The sequence below is a fragment of the Lepus europaeus genome, chromosome 11, assembly GCF_033115175.1.
Source record: "Lepus europaeus isolate LE1 chromosome 11, mLepTim1.pri, whole genome shotgun sequence".
Classification (NCBI taxonomy): Eukaryota; Metazoa; Chordata; class Mammalia; order Lagomorpha; family Leporidae; genus Lepus; species Lepus europaeus.
The window spans coordinates 63,496,574-63,516,915 of record NC_084837.1 but is presented as its reverse complement, the minus strand read 5'-3'; the positions used below and the strand labels follow the sequence as shown (position 1 = coordinate 63,516,915).

General features: G+C 45.2%; 1 protein-coding gene across 4 annotated transcripts in view; it reads right to left on the bottom strand.

Moving 5' to 3' along the window:
* Positions 1 to 2,700: 2,700 nt before the first annotated feature.
* NUSAP1 (nucleolar and spindle associated protein 1) overlaps positions 2,701 to 20,342 on the bottom strand; it is a 29,748-nt gene continuing 12,106 nt past the window's right edge. Inside the window, exons 3-11 of one of the 4 annotated variants that reach the window (XM_062205660.1) lie at positions 19,602 to 19,745; positions 17,966 to 18,125; positions 16,583 to 16,681; positions 12,974 to 13,083; positions 11,829 to 11,992; positions 10,554 to 10,708; positions 9,834 to 9,950; positions 4,912 to 5,020; positions 2,701 to 3,543 (exon numbers count right to left, since the gene is read on the bottom strand). In XM_062205660.1, the coding sequence (XP_062061644.1) occupies positions 3,450 to 3,543; positions 4,912 to 5,020; positions 9,834 to 9,950; positions 10,554 to 10,708; positions 11,829 to 11,992; positions 12,974 to 13,083; positions 16,583 to 16,681; positions 17,966 to 18,125; positions 19,602 to 19,745 (1,152 nt within the window). In that variant the 3' untranslated portion in view covers positions 2,701 to 3,449. The remainder of the gene's footprint in view (positions 3,544 to 4,911; positions 5,021 to 9,833; positions 9,951 to 10,553; positions 10,709 to 11,828; positions 11,993 to 12,973; positions 13,084 to 16,582; positions 16,682 to 17,965; positions 18,126 to 19,601; positions 19,746 to 20,342) is intronic. The other 3 variants (XM_062205661.1, XM_062205663.1, XM_062205664.1) reach the window with 3 other exon arrangements.

The following is a 20,342-nucleotide window of genomic DNA, read 5'->3' as shown; positions in this document are numbered from 1 at the left end:
TTGTTTTTAGAACCCTGGCTCTTAGTATTCTCTCTTCTAAACATTTTAAAAAATTTATTTAAAAGATTTATTTGAAACACAGAATGATGGAGAGCTAGAAAGAGATCTTCCATCTGTTGATTCACTTCTCAGATGGCCACACGGCTGGGGCAAGGCCAAGCTGAGGCTAGGCGTCTGCAGTTTCATCCACTGCTTTCCCAGGAGTGTTAATGAGGAACTGTTTCCTAAGTGGAGCAACTGGGATGTGAACTAGTGCTCCAGTATGGGATGCTGTGTTGCAGATGGCAGTTTAACCTGCAGCACCACAAAGGCAGCCCCCAAGTTTATAATTTAAGATCTTAAAATTAGGCCTGATAATTTTGAGTTCATTTTTGCGTGTAGTGTGAGATACAGGTAAAAAAAAATTTTTGGTGTATATCGTTTTCCCAGTACTTTTATTGAAATGAGTGTTCTTTCCCCATTGAATAATCTTGTTATCTTTATTAAAACTAGTTGGCCATAAATGTATTTCTAGCCCCCCCCCCCTTTTTTTTTTTTTTTTACAGGCAGAGTGGACAGAGAGAGAGAGACAGAGAGAAAGGTCTTCCTTTGCCGTTGGTTCACCCTCCTATGGCCGCCACGGCCGGCGCGCTGCGGCCGGCACACTGCGCTGATCCGAAGCCAGGAGCCAGGTGCTTCTCCTGGTCTCCCATGGGGTGCAGGGCCCAAGCACTTGGGCCATCCTCCACTGCATTCCCGGGCCACAGCAGAGAGCTGGCCTGGAAGAAGGGCAACCGGGACAGAATCTGGTGCCCCGACCAGGACTAGAACCCGGTGTGCCGGCGCCACAGGCGGAGGATTAGCGTATTGAGCCATGGCGCCGGCCTCTAGCCCCCCCTTTTTAAAAAAAAATTTGAAAATTAGGATTATTGAGAGATCTTCCGTCTAGTTCACTCCCCAGATGGCTGCACCTGCTAGGGCTGGCCAGGCGGAAGCCAGGAGCTTTAGCCGGGCCTCCCACATGGGTGTCAGGGACCCAAACACTTGTGCCATCTTCCACTGCCTTCTAGGGCCATTAGTCAGTACCTGGGTCAGAAGTGGAGTAGCCAGGACATGAACCGGTGGCCATGTGGGATGCTGGTGTTGCAGGCTGGGGTTTTACCCATTATGCCACAGTGCCAACCCCTGGACTTGCTTTAAACAATCCCCAGATTCCAACAATCACTGGGGCTGGGCCCAGCTGAAGCCAGGAAATCAGTCTAGGTCTCGTTTGTGGATGGCAGGAACCCAGGCAGTTGCGCCATTGGCATTGCTTCTCATTGTCTGCAACTGCAGGAACCTGGGGACAGGAGCTGGAGTTTGGAAATTGAAGCCAGGTACTCCAGTGTGGGACGTGGACATCTTAAGCACTAGGTTAAACACCCACTCCTCTATCCTTTATTTTTATTCTGTTGATCTATATGTTTCTCTTTATGCCGATACTGCAGTCTTGTTACTATAGCTTTGTGGCCAGTTTGAAATTAAGAAAGAACAAAAGTAGAAGATGTTTACTTCCCAAGACTGTTTTGGCCATTTATATTTCCTTATGAACTTTCTAGTTAACTGCACAAAAAAGCCAGGTGTGAATTTTATAAGGATTCTGTTAAATCTACAGATCATTTTGGGAAGTGTTTTCAGTCTAACAGTTCTGATCCATGGATAACTCTTGAATTTCTTTTAGCAGTGTTTCCTAATTTTCAGGGTAAGAGCCTTGCAGTTTTGTTAATTCTATTCCCACGTATGTTTACTCTGTGATATTGTTGTGAATGAAACTTGAGAAATTTCATGTTCAATGCTAGGAAATAGAAATTTAATTGTTGGTATTCGTCTTACAGTCTGTATCCTTCATGAACTTAACAATTCTAGTAGCTTTTTAAGTGAATGCTTTAGGACTTTCTATATAATTTCACAGCTTTACAGAGGGGTATCCAAGTATACTAATTGTACATGTGTGATGTGTTTAGTTGGGTTAGAGTTCACATGCATATGCCTGTGAAACCATCATCAGAGTCAAGGTCATGATTATAATCCCATCTACCTTGAGGGAATCTCTGATCTGTTTTCTATCACTGTAGTTCGTATTTTCTAGAATTTAATAGAAATAGGATCACACAATACAAGAAAAATTCTATTTTCTATGAATAGTTTATTCCTTTATTCCAAGTAACATGGGTATACCAGAATATATCCATCCATTCATCTGGTGATGGACGTTTGGGTTATTACCAGTTTTTCACCATTAAAGGTAGCAAGAATATTCAGGGTAAAGTCTGCATAGGAATGTATGCTTTCATGTCTTTTGGGTACCTGCTGAGGAATGGTATGGTACGACTACACAGGGTAAATGTAGATAAAACTTGTGGAAAACATTGACTAGTTTCTTTAAAAGTAGTTGTAGTATTTTACATTCATAGAAGTATATTTGATCAGATTTCTGCCTGTTGGTAGGAAAATGAATTTTTCAAATATTTAGGTATGTGCCATGCTCTGAACATATATATAAATAAAGTATAACCAAACCTGAGAGGTGCTATGCAAATACAAAAGAAAAATACAGCCATTTATTATTTATTTGAGATGTAGAGAAAGACAGAGAAAGGAGTCATTCTAATGCAAGGGTCAGGAAAGGGCACACAGATATTAGCTGTTCAACTAATTCTTATAAGACATGTTTACAACGAATGAATATCAGAAGAAATTTATTTATGAAAATCTTTGAATGGTACAAAACACAGAATCTCTACTTAGAGGAAGGAACAAAGATATAAGGTAAGCAACTCTTTGTCTAAAATGAGTAAGCTGACAGCATAATAAACCTTAATGTACTAATCCTCAAATCTTGATAGGACCCTGTAGCTTTTTTTTTTTTTAAATAAGCAAGGCTGGAATAAATCTGTGACGGATGGCAATTATATGTAGTGGTTTGAACAAAGATGCATATAAGCTAAATACACTTCTTATGTAGATAAAATATTGATGCTATAAGCAAACCATCAGCCCAGTTTCATTAGTATCACCAGGTTCTTTAGACTACAGGATGAAGAGGTGGCCTTTCCCTCCCAGCATAGCCGCCTCTTGGTTTCGTTCAGACTCTCCTGGAGTGTATGCTCCAACTAGCTGCCTATGGGTGAAAGCCCAAAGCAGACTGCAGCTGTGTTAATGAGAACCAGCGGAGGGAACTTGACATTAAAAATGTAGTCTCAAAATCTGTAGTAGAAGAATGGTTTATGCAAAACCATTGCAAAGTATCTGAGCTTTAAGGTGGTGATGTCTCTTCAGGGTACAGCACATGAAGAACTCCTGGACAGTACAGAGATTAAGATGTAGTAGAAAAAAGAGGTTTTGACCAAAGCTTGGAAAACAGTACAAAATTATTTACAAAAGGAAACAAATGCAGAATGAAGGAATATTTACAGGATGTTCAAAAATGATTAATCTTTAACCACACTGAGGCCCCTTCGAGCACCCAAAACCTTCGCTTTCTTCTCTTTTCGTTCTTGCTCATGTTTCTTCCGTTGCTCTTCCCTAAGGGGGACAGGTCACACATGAGGCTGCAGCAGAGCTTGACAGACACTTCAGACATTACAGCCTAATGTCCAAACTTAGAACCATATTTGGCACGTTTGTGTAAAACCAGACTCGTCCAGGGCACTGGCTCTACCTTGCAGTTCCAGCTCTTGGCCATTGTGCCTCAAAGGGCTTAGCAATGGCTGTTTTCCTCTTTGACATTAATTCTGCATTTAAATCATGCATGAAACAAACCAGGGGCACTTTGGTGATTGGATTCAACCCCTGTACTTTACACATTTGTTTCAAATTTGAAATCCCCACTCCTAGAAGTAAGTCAAAGGTAAGTGCAAAGTCAAGTAGTCCCAAGAAACCGCTAGAACTAGAGGCAGTGTCTACTGACTTAGGTCCCTGTGTTTGTTATTTCCCCTCTAGGGAATTGGGCAAAAAGAAAGAAAAGGCCCCAGCTCATGTTAACTATCTTACACTCAAGTACAGGTAAAGGCCTTGGCGGCAGCAAGATATAAACAACAGTAAACCCTGTTGAGGGTTCCTGGCAGGGAGTATGGACTCGACTAGGCCCAGCTGCAGCCCAGAATGAGCTCTGGCTTTATTTGATTTGGAGGCTGAAGGAAGCCTTGAAAGACCAACATGTGTTTCTCCCCCGAGGAGGGCCCTGGTGTGCCATCAACCACGTTTCCTTAGGCTTGAGGACTTCACAACCACGGGCATACTAGGGTTCCTGGGCACTTGAACACTGGTGTCAGGATTTCTCACGTAGAGCAGGGCTCATTCAGGATCTTGTGACTTAACAGTAGCACCCTGGAAACAATGCAGCTGCTTGGGCCTCACTCCACACCTACCACATGAGAATCCACTGCACTAGAGGCAGGCAGCGGTAGTTTGCAAATTCTGTGGGTAACTCTGTGCTATAGCTTGTTCCCCAAAGATTGAAATGCTAGAAGCGTGAGCCTCAGTGTAACTGTACTGAGAAGGGGGTGGAAGCTTGAAGAGCCAGCGGGAGGAAGTCAGGGAATGAGGGCACCACTGTCTTGCGGGAATGGGTGAGGAGTTGCAGGACAGGATTAATGACCTTGACTATGGCATGCCCTAAAGTAAGGTCCAGACCCCACTCTTCTAAGTGTTCCCGACATGTGATGGCATCTGCCATGGTCTGATACAGCCTGAGGCTCTCACCAGGAGACATCTGATCTCAGACTCCCAGAACTGCCCAGTCTTAGGTATTAGGTTACACAGAGGGATTAGAACATTCCACTTGTAACCTTCAGCTGCACTGCCACTGTGACTCACCATCACTGGGAGGTGATGGTTTATACGGTCTTTAAAAATGAAAAGAATTATAGAAGTGGATACTTGTGAACTCACCTAGTCTGGAGTCGTGGTTGTTTGTAACTTTTCTTGTGGAAGCTAACTCTGTTTCCGTGTTCATTCAGAGAAGAATTTTCTTTAGATTGCCCCCATGGTTTCAGCTTTCCTAAATTTAGGACAGAAACAAAACCTTGATTTTTATTTATATTCCCAGCTTTATTCTCTTTAACTGTGGCTACCTGTTTGCTATCAACATTTACACTTTGTTTTTATGGACAACTGCCCAATATAGTTTGCAATTTAATTTCACATTCCACAGAGGACATATTTAATCCTTGGAAAATCACAGAAAAAAAGAAACCTGATCACATAGGTATGCGCTTAAGGTAATATTTCATCTGTGCATTGTTATTGTCTTTACCTGTTAAAATGCAGGAGTATTTTATCAAATGAGTGGATGAGTGGGAATATTTTGTTGGCATTAGAACTGGAACTGGATCTAGTCATCCAAAAACCCAGAAGATCTGACATCAGTTTGTGGAAGAGATGTCTGCAGGTCTGTGTTCACCATGTCAATATCCACAAAAGTCAAGATAAAGAATCAGTCTAAGTGTCCATCAATAGATAAGCAGATAGAATGGGATATACTTGGATTTATATTATACAATGTAATACTATTCACCCTTACAAAGGAAGGAAATCCTGTCATTTGCAAAATGGTTGCAGTTTGAGAACACTGTGTTAGGTGAAATAAGCCAGGGACAGAAAGACACACAGTACATCTTCTCACTTATGTGTGCCATCCAAAAGAATTCATAGAAGGAGAGTAGAATGGCAGTTGCAGAAGGGAAGAGGGGTTAAGGGGAGAGGATCAAAGGGTACAGCACTCTCAGGAGGAGTGAAGCACTTAGACCTGTTGCATGGTGTGGTGAATGTAGTTAATAGCACATTTTACTAGGGGGCTTCAAAAAGTTCCTGGACAATGCATGTTATTTTTTAATGCCAATTTTCTAGGAACTTTTTGAAATATCCTTGCACATTCCAAAATTAGTAAATTACAAATATTCTCAAGATTAATCTGTATGTAAAAGACCATACTATTATTCTATAATCCCAAAAATGACAATTATAAAATGAAAAGAACTTGGACTAAATTTCCAGATGTTTGTTTAAAAAAACAACTTGGGGCTGATGTAACACAGCAGGTTAAGCTGCTGCTTGCCCTGCCTGCATCCCACATCAGTCCCAGCTTCTTGCTAATGTGCCAAGAAAGGCAGTGGATGATGGTGCAGGTACTTGGGCCCCTGCCATCCATGTGGGAAGACACAGATGGACTTCTTGTCTCCTGGTTTTAGCCTGGCCCAGTCCTGGTCATTGTGGCCATTTCAGGAATGAACCAACAGCTGGAAGATCTGCCTATGTGTGTCTCTGTCACTCTGCCTTTCAAATAAATAAATCTTAAAACATTCCTGGGGTAGCATTGTGGCACAGTGAGTTAAGACATTGCCTGCAACAGTAGCATCCCATTGGGTACTGGTTTGAGTCCTGGCTCTTCTACTTATGATCTAGTTTCCTGCTAATACACCCAAGAAAAGATGGCTCAAGTCCCCGGGCCCCTGCACTGTGGGAGAATCGAAGAAGCTCCTGGCCCTGGCCTGGCCCAGTCCTGGCCATTGCAGCCATTTGAGGGGCGAACCAGTGGATGGAAGATCTGTTTCTCCTTCTCTCTGTAACTCTGCTTTTCAAATAAAATTTTTAAAATTCCTGTGGTTCAGCCTCATATGCTACTACATAATACTTATCCCACAATTAAGTTATTGATGATTATATTGCTTTTACAGTTATATCTGTGATGATTTTTTTTTTCTAAAGATTTATTTGAGAGGTAGAGGAAGACAGAAAGGTCTTCCATCCACTGGTTCACTCCCCAAATGGCCGCAACAGCCAGAGCTGGGCCAATCTGAAGCCAGGAGCTTCTTCCTGGTCCCCCATGCAGATGCAGGGGCCCAGCACCTGGGCCATCCTCCACTGCTTTCCCAGGCCACAGCAGAGAGCTGGATCAGAAGAGGAGCAGCTGAGACTAGAACCGGCACCCCATGTGATGCTGGCGCCACAGGCAGAGGATTAACCCACTGTGCCACAGCACCGGCCCCTGTGCCTGATGACTTAATAGATATCCAAACAGATAGACATTGGATTTTAAAATTCAAAAATCCTAACCACTTAGGTGAGAGGGTGCTCAGTGCTGTGAAGGTTTGTCAGAGCAAGGTGTGAAGAGTGCTTGTGGGAGGAGGAAGGGAGGAAGACCTGAGGTGGAGACAGTGGGGACCATACCATGCAAGGGGGGGCACGCGCGCTGTGAGGTCTGCACGAGGCATGGGGAACAAGTTCAGACACCTGGAGGTGGGAATGCACTCCACGTCTGAGGGGCTCAGAGCAGTGTGGCTGGAGTGCAGTCGGGGGGTCAGTGCTGCACTCCAGGCGTGAAGCAGAGAGGCTGCTCTGGAGCTCCGGCAGCTGTCAGGGTGACTTGGGCAGGAGGACGGGGGAGAGGTGACAAGCAGTCACATTAAAGGTCTCTGCGAGGGGAGCGGAGAGGTGGAGGCAGAATCAGAGTGAAGAGTTGGACAAAGGCGAGGTTTGGCCCTGCATGAGGGGGCCGGCGTGGCCACAGATTGGCGTATCTGCGGTGTTCCTTCTTTTTAAAACCAGTTTAGCTGACTCTTACCTCTAAGATTTGTAAATAAGATAAACAGTGCTACCTAAATGTGATTCTTTTATGAAGTCTTGGTGTTTTATAGTAATTCCAGAAGTACTGGAAGATAGATTACATTAGGTATTGTTATTTTAAATGAATTTCAGGTGTGCTGAAGAGTGACACCTGGCCAATATGTGGCCAGAGGTCCCACTCTGGGCTCCTACAGGAGCTGTAGAGAACATACTCCAGGGCCAGCGCTGTGGACTATGGGTAAAGCCACTGCCTGCAGTGCCACCATCCTATGTGGGTGCCGGTTCATGTCCCAGCTGCTCCACTTCCAATCCAGCTCTGCTATGGCCTGGGAAAGCAGAAGATGGCCCAAGTCCTTGGGCCCCAGCACCAGCATGAGAGACCCAGAGGAGGCTCCTGTTTCCTGGCTTTGGATCAGTCCAGCGCCAGCCATTGCGGCCAACTGGGGAGTGAGCCAGCGGATGGAAGACCTCTCTCTCTCTCTGCCTCTCCTTCTCTCTCTGTGTAACTCTTTCAAATAAATAAGTCTTTAAAAAAAAATACTCCTCCCATAGATGCTGCACAGGCTGATTTACAAGTCTGATTGTGGATGAAATTTAGTAGACTGAATTAAAAGCTAAGTTTAGGGGCTTGTGCTGTGGCACAGCAGGTTAAGCTACCATCTGCAGTGCCTACATCCCATATCGGCACTGGTTTGAGTCCTAGCTGTCCCACTTCAATCCAGCTCTCTGCTATTGCTCCTGGGAAAGTAGTGGAAGATGGTCCAAATGCTTGGGCCCCTGTACCCATGTGGGAGACACAGAAGAAGCTCCTGGCCCAACCCAGCCAGCTGTTGTGGCCGTCTAGGGAGTGAACCAGCAGTTGGAAGATCTGTCTTCTGTAATTCTGACTTTCAAATAAATAACTAAATCTTTAAATAAAACTAAATTTATTTTAGTAAAAGTAACTAAAAATACTTTTATTTCAAAGAAAGATATCTTGCATCTATTGGGTTACTTCCCAAATACCTACGACAAACCCGGTCAAAGCAAGGAGGCTGGAACTCAACCCAGGTCTTTTACATGGGCAGCAAGGAACCTATTACTGTACCATCATCCGCCAATTCCAAAGATATGCATTAGCAAGAAGGTGAATCAGAAGTGGAGAAGCCACACTTGAATCAGGCACTCCTGTGTGATGCAGGCATCCCAAGCATTGGCTAATCCCTGTGCCACATGCCCATCCTCACGAAGTTTTATTTTTTATTTTTTTAAAGATTTTATTTATTTATTGAAAGGTAGAGTTACAGACAAAAGGAGAGACAGAGAGAAAGGTCTTCCATCCACTGATTCATTCTCCAGATGGCCACAATGGCCGGAGCTGCGCCGATCTGAAACCAGGAGCCAGGAGCTAGGAGCTTCCTCTGGTCTCCCACACAGGTGCAAGGGCCCAAAGACTTGGGCCATCTTTTACTGCTTTCCCAGGCCATAGTAGAGAGCTGGATTGGAAGAGGAGCAGCTGGGACTAGAACCGGTGCCCATATGGGATGCCTGCACCGCAGGCAGAGGATTAACTTTCTGTGCCACATGCTGGCCCCCTTTTTTTTATTTTAATTTTTATTTATTTTAAAGGTAGAGCTACCAAAGTGAAAGAGATCATCTATCTGCTGGTTCACTTCTCAAATGCCTACATCAGCCAGGACTGGGCTAGGCCTGAAGCCAGGAGCCTGGAATTGCATCCGGGTCTTGCAAGTGGGCGGCAGGGACCCAAGTACGTGAAACATCATCTGTTACTTCCTGGAGTGCATGTCAGCAGAAGCTGGATTGGAAGTGGAGGAGCCAGAACTCAAAACCTGGTACCAGGTGTGGTATGCAGGTGTCTCAAGTGGTGGTTAAACCCAGCACCAATGCCCAACCCAGTGCCAAACACAATCCATGCATAATGTTTTCATAATTCACACTCTTGAACTTTTTAAAAATCCTTGTATTCGTGGATTTCAAGTTTTTACTAAAATAAACATAGCTTTTAATTCTATTCTCTACAGGCTTTGAAGTACCTTCATGTTGGTTAGAAGTTATACCTCTGAAATATAAGTGAGTCAGTTACTTAGTGCATGTTTAATAGATATTCTTTGAAATCATAGGTCCGTGTGGGAACAGAGGCAGAGAAAGGCTCCTAGGCTTTTCTCATACCCTGCAGAATTTTTAATTCTAAGGTTTTTTTGTTTTATTTTGTTTTAACCAGCCTTGTCCATTTAAACACTTCCACATACCTTTATGTGGCTCATAGTTGAGGGGTCGAGACAAACTTGCTTTGAGATCAAAAACAGGTTTCTTATTGGAGACTGGAGTCTGTGTTGCTACAGTTGTCAACTTGAAGGGGCTAATAACTGAAAAGAAACAAAGTCACCAAAGGAAAATTAGGAAAAAATGCAGTGTCCAAATATTCTGAATGGTAGGCCATTTCCTAGGATCCTGTGTGAAGAAATAAGTATTTCCAGCCAGCGCTGCGGCTCAATAGGCTAATCTTCAGCAGTCACACCGTCTGCCCCTTCACGCTGGCATTACTGCAGTGTCACTCAGCGTTGCTGGGACACTGCAGGTGGCCATCAAGGAAGCTGGACGTGGAAGAGGACTTGTATGGCTTCTGGCTTGCAAAGTCTATTTATCATTACTGTGGCATTTACCCCAGGACCTCTATGCTCTAGAGTCCTGCTGACACCAGAGGCCTGCAGGGGCACGCAGAGGCTGTGAAGAGCACACGCCCCTTGCCTGCAAGGCTGCACGCTCCACGGGGAGGGCGCCCCGTGGGACGGAGTCCTTGGGCAGCTCAGCTTTTTGCTAGGGCCTCTGGCATTTCTTTCATCAGTATAAAATGAATACTACTTGAAAAAGCCCTGCTTTAATTTTATAGCTTCGGACAGGCTCTACAGAAGCTCACATTGCACACTTTGGGGAAGTCGTGTGGCTACAGGATGCAGGAGGTTTCTTACCAGCAAAATTCCCCTTCGTGGTCTTTAACTTGGGCGTCCCGAGCACTGCCTGGCCCTTTGGGGTACTCCCAAAGACGGTCACGTGGGGAGACTTTCTGGCAGGAGTCTTGGTCAGTGAACGCTTATGCTCATTATCTTTAGTAGCTGCTGAAAACCTAAATGGGACAGCAGGGTGTAAGACGTGCGTACCTGTGCCAACACTGACATGTGTCAAGCTTGCAAACAAAACTTGGCCATGACCACGCAGCAGCCAAGCGCAGTGAACCCTGGCCATCTGATAGAATCTTGCAGAACAGACCTGTTCTCCAAAGGCTCACACTCAAGCTCAGAACTTTAGCTATGAACTTCTGTTATTTGTAGCAGGCAGGTTTGTATTGTCTGCCCTCCCTGCCTTCCCAATCACATTATAAGACAGTGCTAAAAGGAAAACTTTGCAGGCCCCGAGTTAGAGTTCAGAAGGCAGCCCAAGAAGTTCTGCCTCTCCCCCTGGTGATGGCGAGTCACAGAGAACTGTCACACCCACCTCATGATCATAACATCCTGCATCTTCTCAGCACTGGGGCACATACTTGTAGATAAGCCCATTGTTTACTCATGGCAAATTAAATGTATTTCATTGATGTGGTTTTTTCCTATATCTTAAAATCTATGAGTTTGGGATGTTTTATAACTGGTAACAACATGTCAATAGTTAACACTAAGTGGCTTCATAAACTTAATGAGTTTTCAATCAATGGTGTCTTAGATTCAAAGAAAGTCCAGCAATAGCTTATATAAATACACATGGGGTTGGTGGTGGTGGGGTTAATGGAAAAGCATTTGTATTTGTAACTACATATTTGATGGTAGTCCTGAACCAACACCCTCAGTGAGGTCAGCATCGTGGTGTGGTGGGTTGATCTACTACTTGGAATACCAGCATCCCACATTAGAATGCTGGTTCTCGTCCCAGCTACTCCACTCTCACCCAGCTCCCTGCTATCACGCCTGGGAAAGCAGAAGGTGGCCCATGTGCTTGGGCCTCTTCCACCTATGTGGGAGACCTGGACAGTGTTCCTAGCTCAACCTCGGCCTGGCCCAGACCTGGCTATTGTAGCCATTTGAAGAATAAACCAACAGATGGAAGATATTTCTCTATCTCTCTTTCACTTTGTCTTTCAAACAGGTATATAAACCTTAAAAAACAAAAACAGAAACTTAAAATAATTTTAGAACTTAAATATTGAAACTCATTTGAAATCTTGCCCTCGATGATGTGGCGAGAGGCTTCTTTACCTGACGTTCATTTTAGTTGCTGAGAGAGTGCAGCGCTTGGCTGAGCCCTTCAGACATAAGGTGCTCCGACCTGCAGGCCGCTGGCCGGCGGGGGTGCAGGCCACAGGGGGTCTTCCTCGCAGAGGAACTGGAGTTGCCGCCCCTCCCTTACCGACCGGCTGCTTCTGAAGAGAGAATGAGGCGCTTTACAAGACGGGCCTCTCCCACAGCCACACTCCCGCTCAGCCCTGGAGCCCCAGCTGGCACCCCTTGCTTCTCCACCTCATCTCCCCTCCTTGTCCGGCCTGCTGCACACTTCTCTGCCACTGTCTTGATGTCGGGATTGTGAGGTCAACAAGACCTCTGAATGTGCTGAAAGCCCCCGCGCTTCCTGAGCAGAGCAGTAGTAAGACAGTCCCTCGGAGCCTGAAAGGGAGGAGAAACACTCTCCTGGATACGGTCCCTCCACGAGCATGGCATGCGTTTATTCAGTACAGCCAGGGAGGAATATCTAACTTAGCAGGTGGAATTTATAAGTCATACTGCCCTGTCCCCTAAAGAAAAGAAAGATGAGAGGGAGGGAAGGAAATGCTCACTTTGAAATCACCGTGAAGGGTTCTATGTAGCTTGTCGTTTTAGAGCTTGTCAAGGAACAAAGAGCAATGAAATGTTGTACTATCAGTAGTCCAAGATCTGTTGCAAGCGGAAGCAATGTAACTTCAAAAACTGGCAACAGAAATAGGACAGTGGGAACTGACTTGCACAAAAATCAAAATGGGGGTAACGGATTCAACAAAGGCACGAACAATGATAGCAAAGATAGCAGTAGAAACAAATCTAAGAGCATATTTTTGGATCTTGGAATGGGCAGAGCCTTTCTAAGCATGCAAAAAACCTTCAAAGGAAAAATGAATAATTTTAACTAAAAACAAAAACCTTCTTCAAATATAAGACACAACTGGTACCATTAAGGTAATACCTACCCTTAATTTCAGTAAATAGGAATGGGCAAAACTTAAGCAATTTTAACATAGAGATACTTTAAACCCAAGCAAATCCATCCCATTGTTCGCTGACAGAAAGTGAGAAGCCTTAACCATAGTGCTATATAGTGTCAGTTAACATCATAAAGTTTAGTCCCATTAGGAACAGTTGCTGTCACATACCTTGAGTTCACTAAATGGGTTGTGTTCTTTAAAATGTTTCCTTTTTCTCTCAACATATTGATCAATGGATTCCATTTCCTTAAAATGAGCCTCATGCAGCTTCTTAAAATCTGAAATATTACAAAAATAGGAAAATAAAATCCACTTATTCACTTTTTCTGTTAACATTCTCTTTTCTGCATCCCTAAAATACTTTTAATATCATCTTTGCTACAACTTGAATTTCAAAACATGTATTTTTTTTAAGATTTATTTACTTGAAAGAGTTACACACAGAGAGGGGTCTTCCATCGCTGGTTCACTCCCCAATTGGCCACAATGGCCAGAGCTGTGCTGATTCGAAGCCAGGAGCTTCCTCTGGGTCTCCAACATGGGTCCAGGGGCCCAAGGACTTGGGCCATCTTCTACTGCCTTCCCAGGCCATTGCAGAGAGCTGGATCAGAAGTGGAGCAGCCAGGACTCAAACCAGTGCCCATATGGGATGCCAGCACTGCAGGTGGCAGCTTTACCCACTATACCACAGCGCCAGCCCCAAAACTTGTAGTTTTTAACCAATCAGGGACATCACCCTGGTGTCTATTTTGTTAACTAATGTCTTAGTTTGGTCCTGAGGAGAAGAATTTCAGATTTATCTTCTCCGTCTATCAATTAGTCAAATCTCCTTTAATCATCATAAATTTGGTATTTTGTAGTGCTGAGAAAGTTCTGTAACAAGGATTAACCAACTCTTTCCATAATGAGCCAGATAGTATTTAAGGCTTTGTGGCCACATATGGGTGGTTTCTGTCCTCTATTAGCTTTTACTCCTTAGAAATGTGAAAATCCTTGGGGCCAGCATTGTGGAGAACCAGATCAAGTCACCGCCTGAGATGCAGGCACCGATGTGGGCACCAGTTTGTGTCTTTGCTCCGCTTTGGATCCAGCTCCCTGCTAATGGCCTGGGAAAGAAGCAGAAGATGGGGGCCAGCATTGTGGGTTAAAGCCCCAGCTTGCAGTGCTGGCATCCCATATGGGCACCGATTTGAGTTCTGCTTGCTGGACTTCCAATCCAGCTCCCCAATAATGTGCCTAGGAAAGCAGCAGAAAATGGCCCAAGTGCTTGGACCCCTGCACCTACATGGGAGACCAAGAAGAAGCTCCTGGCTCATGACTTTGGATCGCATCAGCTCAGCTCTGCCACTGTGGCCATCTGGGGAGTGAACCAGTGGATGGAAGACCTCTATCTCTGTAACTCTTTCAATAAATAAAACTTAAAAAAAAAAAAAAAAAAGCAGAAGATGGCTCAAGTGGTTGGGCCCCTGTACCCGTGTGAGAGACCTGGAAATAGCTCCTGGCCTCAGCCTGGCCCAGCCCTGGCCATTGCAGCCATCAGGGGAGTCAGCCAGCGGATGGAAGACTGCTTTGTCTCTGTCTCTCCCTCTCTATCTGTAGCTCTTTTATTCCCCCTTACATTTTTACTAATATAAAGAGAATAGATTTCACGTATTTTATAGGTACCTTTTTTTTTTTTTTTAAGATTTATTTATTTATTTGAGAGGCAGAGTTACAGAATGAGGGAGAGAGAGAAGTCTTCTAATCCACTGGTTCACTCCCCAAATGGCTACAACGGTTGGAGCTGGATCAGGCCAAAGCCAGGAGCTTCATCCGGGTCTCCCACATGGGTGCAGGGGCCCAAGCACTTGGTCCATCTTTCACTGCTTTCCCAGGCCATCAGCAGAGAGCTGGATCAGAATAAGAGCAGCAAGGACGCAAATTGGCACTGCAGGCGGAGGCTTAACCTACCTACTTCAGCACAGCGCCAGCCCCTCATAGGTACAATTCTAAGATAACCATAATGCCCCCAATCCCTCTTTCCTTCCTCCAAATACATAATTTGAGTCCACTCTATAATCACAGGCTTAAAGTACCACTAACCATAATAATTAACAAGTATAAAGACCATAGTCCATGAGTGTAAACAAGGGCTAAAAACAATCAAATCACAGATGTCTGTTTCATTCCACTTTTTTTTTTGGCATGCTATATTAAGTACTACATATCAAAGAAAACATTTGTCTTTTGGGGACTAGATTATTTCACTAAGCATAATGGTTCCGAGTTGAATCTATTTTGTTGCAAAAGACAGGATTTCATTCTTATTTAAATCTGAGTAGTATTCTATTGTACATACATGTACACCTACACACACACACACACACACATACACTTTTCTTTATCCAATCATCGGTTGATGGACATCTGGGTTGATTTCACATCTTAGTTATTGTGAATTGAGCTGCACTAAACATGGGGTACCAATAACTCTTTCATATGCTTATTACATTTATTTTGGGCAAATTTCTGAAATATGGCTGGGTCATGTGGTAGATCTATTTTCAGATTTCTGAGGCATCTCCATACTGTCTACCATAAAGGCTGTACTAGTTTGCATCCCCACCAACAGTGTGTTAGGCTACCTTTTTCCCCCACATCTTTGCCAACATTTATTATTATTTTTGACAGGCAGAGTTAGACAGAGAGACAGAGAAAGGTCTTCCTTTTCCGTTGGTTCACTCCCCAAATCTGATCCGAAGCCAGGAGCCAGGCGCCTCCTCCTGGTCTCCCATGTGGGCGCAGGGCCCAAGGACTTGGGCCATCCTCCACTGCACTCCGGGCCACAGCAGAGAGCTGAACTGGAAGAGAGGCAACTGGGACAGAATCCGGCGCCCCCACTGGGACTAGAACCTGGTGTGCTGGCGCTGCAGGCGGAGGATTAGCCTAGTGAGCTGCGGCGCCAGCTAATAAATAAGTCCTTTTATAAACAAATGTAAAAGCCCTTCTTAGTTCAAGAAACAGACTGGCCAGGGCAGATAGTAGTTTGCTGACTCAAAGCTATTTTTAAGTACATCAACATTTATTGAATCTTTAATATATGATGAGCAACATTCTTACATCTAACAGCCAATCACCATCCTACTGCTAAGCAATATACTGGCAATATAAGGTACAGAAGAATGACACGTCCAAAAATGGAGTCCCTTAGATTTATCAGGAACTCATTATAAGCTGGGCATTGTGCAACTACTTCATAGACATCCATTCATCAGCTATTTATTGAATGCCTGCTACATGCCATTTACATGCTAGATAATTAATCAGTACTGGAAACAATATTCTCAATGTGTATACCATCCTGATAAAACAGGTAGTATGGCCGGCGCCGTGGCTTAACAGGCTAATCCTCCGCCTTGCGGCGCCGGCACACTGGGTTCTAGTCCCGGTCAGGGCGCCAGATTCTGTCCCGGTTGCCCCTCTTCCAGGCCAGCTCTCTGCTATGGCCCGGGAAGGCAGTGGAGGATGGCCCAAGTCCTTGGGCCCTGCACCCGCATGGGAGACCAGGAGAAGCACCTGGCTCCTGGCTTCGGCTCAGCACGATGCGCCGGCTGCAGCGGTCATTGGAGGGTGAACCAATGGCAAAAAGAAGCTCTTGGTTCCTGAGTGGCCTAGCTCTGGCCATTATACTCATTTGGAGAGTGAACCAGCAGATGGAAGACCTCTCTCTGCCTCTCAAATAAATCTTTAAAGTAAATAAATCCTAAAAACAAAACAAAAAACAAAAACAAAACTTACTTGGAGTAGTGACTGCAGTTCTTTTGTTTTTTCCAGGCTTGGAAAACCCATCCGTGTAGACAGACTTTCTTTGTGAAGGTTCCTGTGAGTCTTCGTTAACTAAATCCAAAGATACAAGGTTAAAAAGGAATGTTGGCAACCTTCTCAGCAAGAAATGTCTAAGTGACCAGAGCATTTTCACGTGGAGGCTCTGGCAAGGTGGTGGCAGAGATGGCACATGGGGCACTAACAATCAGGGACAGCCCTGCTCCAGCTGCCGTGTGGCTGCTCCAAGGAGCCAGAAATCTGATGTGTATCCTTTATGGAAATATCCCAGAAGGCTACAAAAAGGCTGAAAAATGCCAAAAACTTCTGTAACATTCCATGTAGACTGGCATTGTTTTACCTGTTATCTTATGTATGAGTTGGCAGACAGATTCTGTGAACTACTTCTGCATACAATGTCCAGATGTTGTTTTCCTCAACATACATTATGAAAAAAAATCTTGCCCCAGATACAGAGTTGAAAAAAGGAGCTCGGAACAACTGAGTATTATTCTTTGACACTGCACCCAGATTGGACAAGGGCTCGCTTCTTAGAGGCGAGCTGCACTGTGGAGCTGCTGCCTGCGGCTGGCTTCCTGCTCTGTGAGGCACTTGTCCAGAAACTGGGCTTTCTGATCTTACTGAATCAGACTTCCAGCTGAGAAGGCTTAGAGAGGAAGTTTTGGGGAAGCGAGACAGACACCATAGTTAACATAATGACAATGGCCACCCCACTGGGAAGGTGTGCTTTGCAGCTGCCTTTTACCTGCCCTGGTGGAGGAGGCCTTGGAGGGGCTAATGAGACAGAAGGAGGGCCCTCATCAACTGATAGGTCTCAATGTCTAAACATCCCAGCTCCCAAACTGATTCTGCTTTCTGTACAGTTGCAGAAGATGACGCCCTCGCCTCTGTAACTGACTGTACCATTTCTTTCCGTGTAGAACACAGCAGTTCTGTATCATGATGCTGTGGGCTGAATGCTAGCCCCCCGAAAGGTTTGTCTACGTCCTTACCTCTGTGCCTATGGTAAGACCTTACTAGAAACAAGGTCTTCACAGATTCATCAAGCTAAGATGAGGTCATCTGGGTGCACACAGATCCCACCTGAGGGATGGCCAGGCAGGGAGGCTGCGAGCTGAGAAACACCAGCTGTCAACAGCCACCACAGGTAGAAGAGGCAAGGAAGGATTCTACCCAGAGGCTCAGAGGAGCATGGCTTGGCTGACACCTGGATTTTGGACTTGCAGCCCCCAGAACTGTAAGTGAAGCAATTTCTGGACCTGTACGCCACCCAGCATCTGGCACTTTACCACACAGGCCGAGACTAATGTGCGAAGCCGCCCAGAGCTACTGGCGCACCTTTTGTTCCACTTCCGCCTGAGGAAACAGCAGTCTCATCTCCTTGGCGCTCACACGGTGCAGAGGGAACTTCTGCAGTAGTCCCAGGAATCTGGTCTTCCTGCTTTTCTTGACTCTGGAATTCAGTGCGCTCACTTATTGTTATCTCTGAGAGATCCTGCTACAAATTTTAAAAGAAAATTATTTCAGTGATAAATAAGAAGTAATTGCTGCTTTTGAAAGAGGTACAAAAACGGGGTGGGAGTGAAGGGAAGGGCTTTGAGGAACGGAAGGAGAATCAGACTTGCGAGTGGTAAATTTGGTTCTTAACAAGCGTCATGAGAACGGGAACTTGACAACTGGAGATACAGTAAGATTGGCTCTCTTAGGGACAATAAGCCAACACCAAGTAATCTAGACAGTGTGCTGACCAAGTCGGAAAATAAGCAATCAGGACTGTGTTTGGTACCAAGTACACTTGAATGAAAGGGTAAGACAGAAAAACAAAATTGAGGGTAGGCATTCATTGATGCTAGGCTACCACTTGGGATGCCTGCAGCCTATGTCAGAGTGCCTGGGTTTGAGTCCCAGCTCTGCTTTCCATTCTATTTTCCTGCTTATATGCACTCTGGGAGCCTGGCAGTGAAGGCTCAATTACTCAGGTCCCTGCCACTTCATGTGGGAGGCCTGGATTGAGTTCCTAGCTCCTAACTTTGGCCTGGCCCAGCCTTAGCCAATATGGGCATTTGGGGAATGAATCAGTGGATGGGAGTCTTTGTCCTTCAGTCTGCTTCTCAAATAAAAAAAAGGAAAAAACAAGGCCGGCACTGTGGCTCAATAGGCTAATCCTCTGCCTGCGGCGCCGGCACACCGGGTTCTAGTCCCAGCCAGGGCACCGGATTCTGTCCCAGTTGCCCCTCTTCCAGTCCAGCTCTCTGCTGTGGCCCGGGAGTGCAGTGGAGGATGGCCCAAGTCCTTGGGCCCTGCACCCCATGGGAGACCAGGAGAAGCACCTGGCTCCTGATCGGCGCAGTGTGCTGGCCACAGCGCGCCAGCCACGGCAGCCATTGGAGGGTGAACCAATGACAAAGGAAGACCTTTCTCTCTGTCTCTCTCTCTCTCACTGTCCACTCTGCCTGTCAAAAAAAAAAAAAAAAAAAAAAAGGAAAAATCAGAGTCTACTGAAAGCAAAGAAGGAACTCCATGACTGGTCATATAATCGCACTGCTCAAAGACTAAGTTCAGAGCAATCACTAGTCTTGGCAAAGACAGCAAGGAAATTTCTCCCTGGTAAGTGGAAGGAAACCAGTTACCTGAGCCATCACCAATGCCTCCTGGGGTCTGCACTGGCAGGAAGTCAAGCTAGGAGCCTAAGCCAGAGTGGAACGCAGGCACTCTGATGTGGGGTGTCTTAACCACTAGATCAAACACCCACCCCTCAACTCACAATTAATTTGCGCTGAATACGTAAGAAGTGCTTCCTCAGTAGCAGGCCTGGGGCGTAATGATCGACAGTCTACACTGGGCTGGGTGCTTTCTGTGAGCTACAATCCATAGTGCCTTTCCAACCATCTTTTCCTCACTAAGGGAATTAAAAAAACAAAGTCCCTGAACAATGGGTCAGTTTGACTTCTTTTAATTTGCTCATTCTGCTCACCTGGGGATCAGGGTGCCCGCGGGCTGTCTTGCGCCTTCTCCTCCTTTTGGTGACTTGGCCAGGCGGCTCACTAGCAGCTTGTTCCTCGCCATGAATCTCTATCTCGGGCTCGCCACAGGAGGAAGCAGAGGTTTGACCTTCAGCCTGAAAAGAGAGACTTTTACCTGCTATAGCCTTATATCCTCAGGAATCAGAATTCAAACCAAGTTGAAAAACTATATATGCCAAAGAGAATTTTTAGAACTCTCTAGCACTAAATGATAGGCAAGGACAGGAACAGCAGAGTATTTACAAAGAAACAGTCACGTTTGCCATCCTGAGGTACTGAACCAGGCTAGAAAAACACTCAGTTACCTCAGCGTGAGGAAAGCAGCTAACTAGTAAAATAGCACAGTGCTGTTTCACCAGCACAGTGCTGTGTGCTAAAAATAATCACAGCTACTACTGCAACTGAGCTGACTATGGCATGGATTACCTCAATGTATGCTTCAAAGCCTCTGAGACCAGGACTGCTATTAGCCCCATTTCACACATGGGAAAACTGAAGCTTTCAGAGTCCAAGGAACTTATCCAAGGTAAAAATAAGGGAGTAAGATGAGAATGGTAGCTGAATCACCACAAACTGAAGTAAAAAGCTACAGTACGAAACCAGTGTGGTCAGATAGCAGACCATCCAAGACAGACCTGTCAATGGAAGAAACCGTTCTGTGACGGAGTGGCTCTGTGTATTAGAGAGGAAGG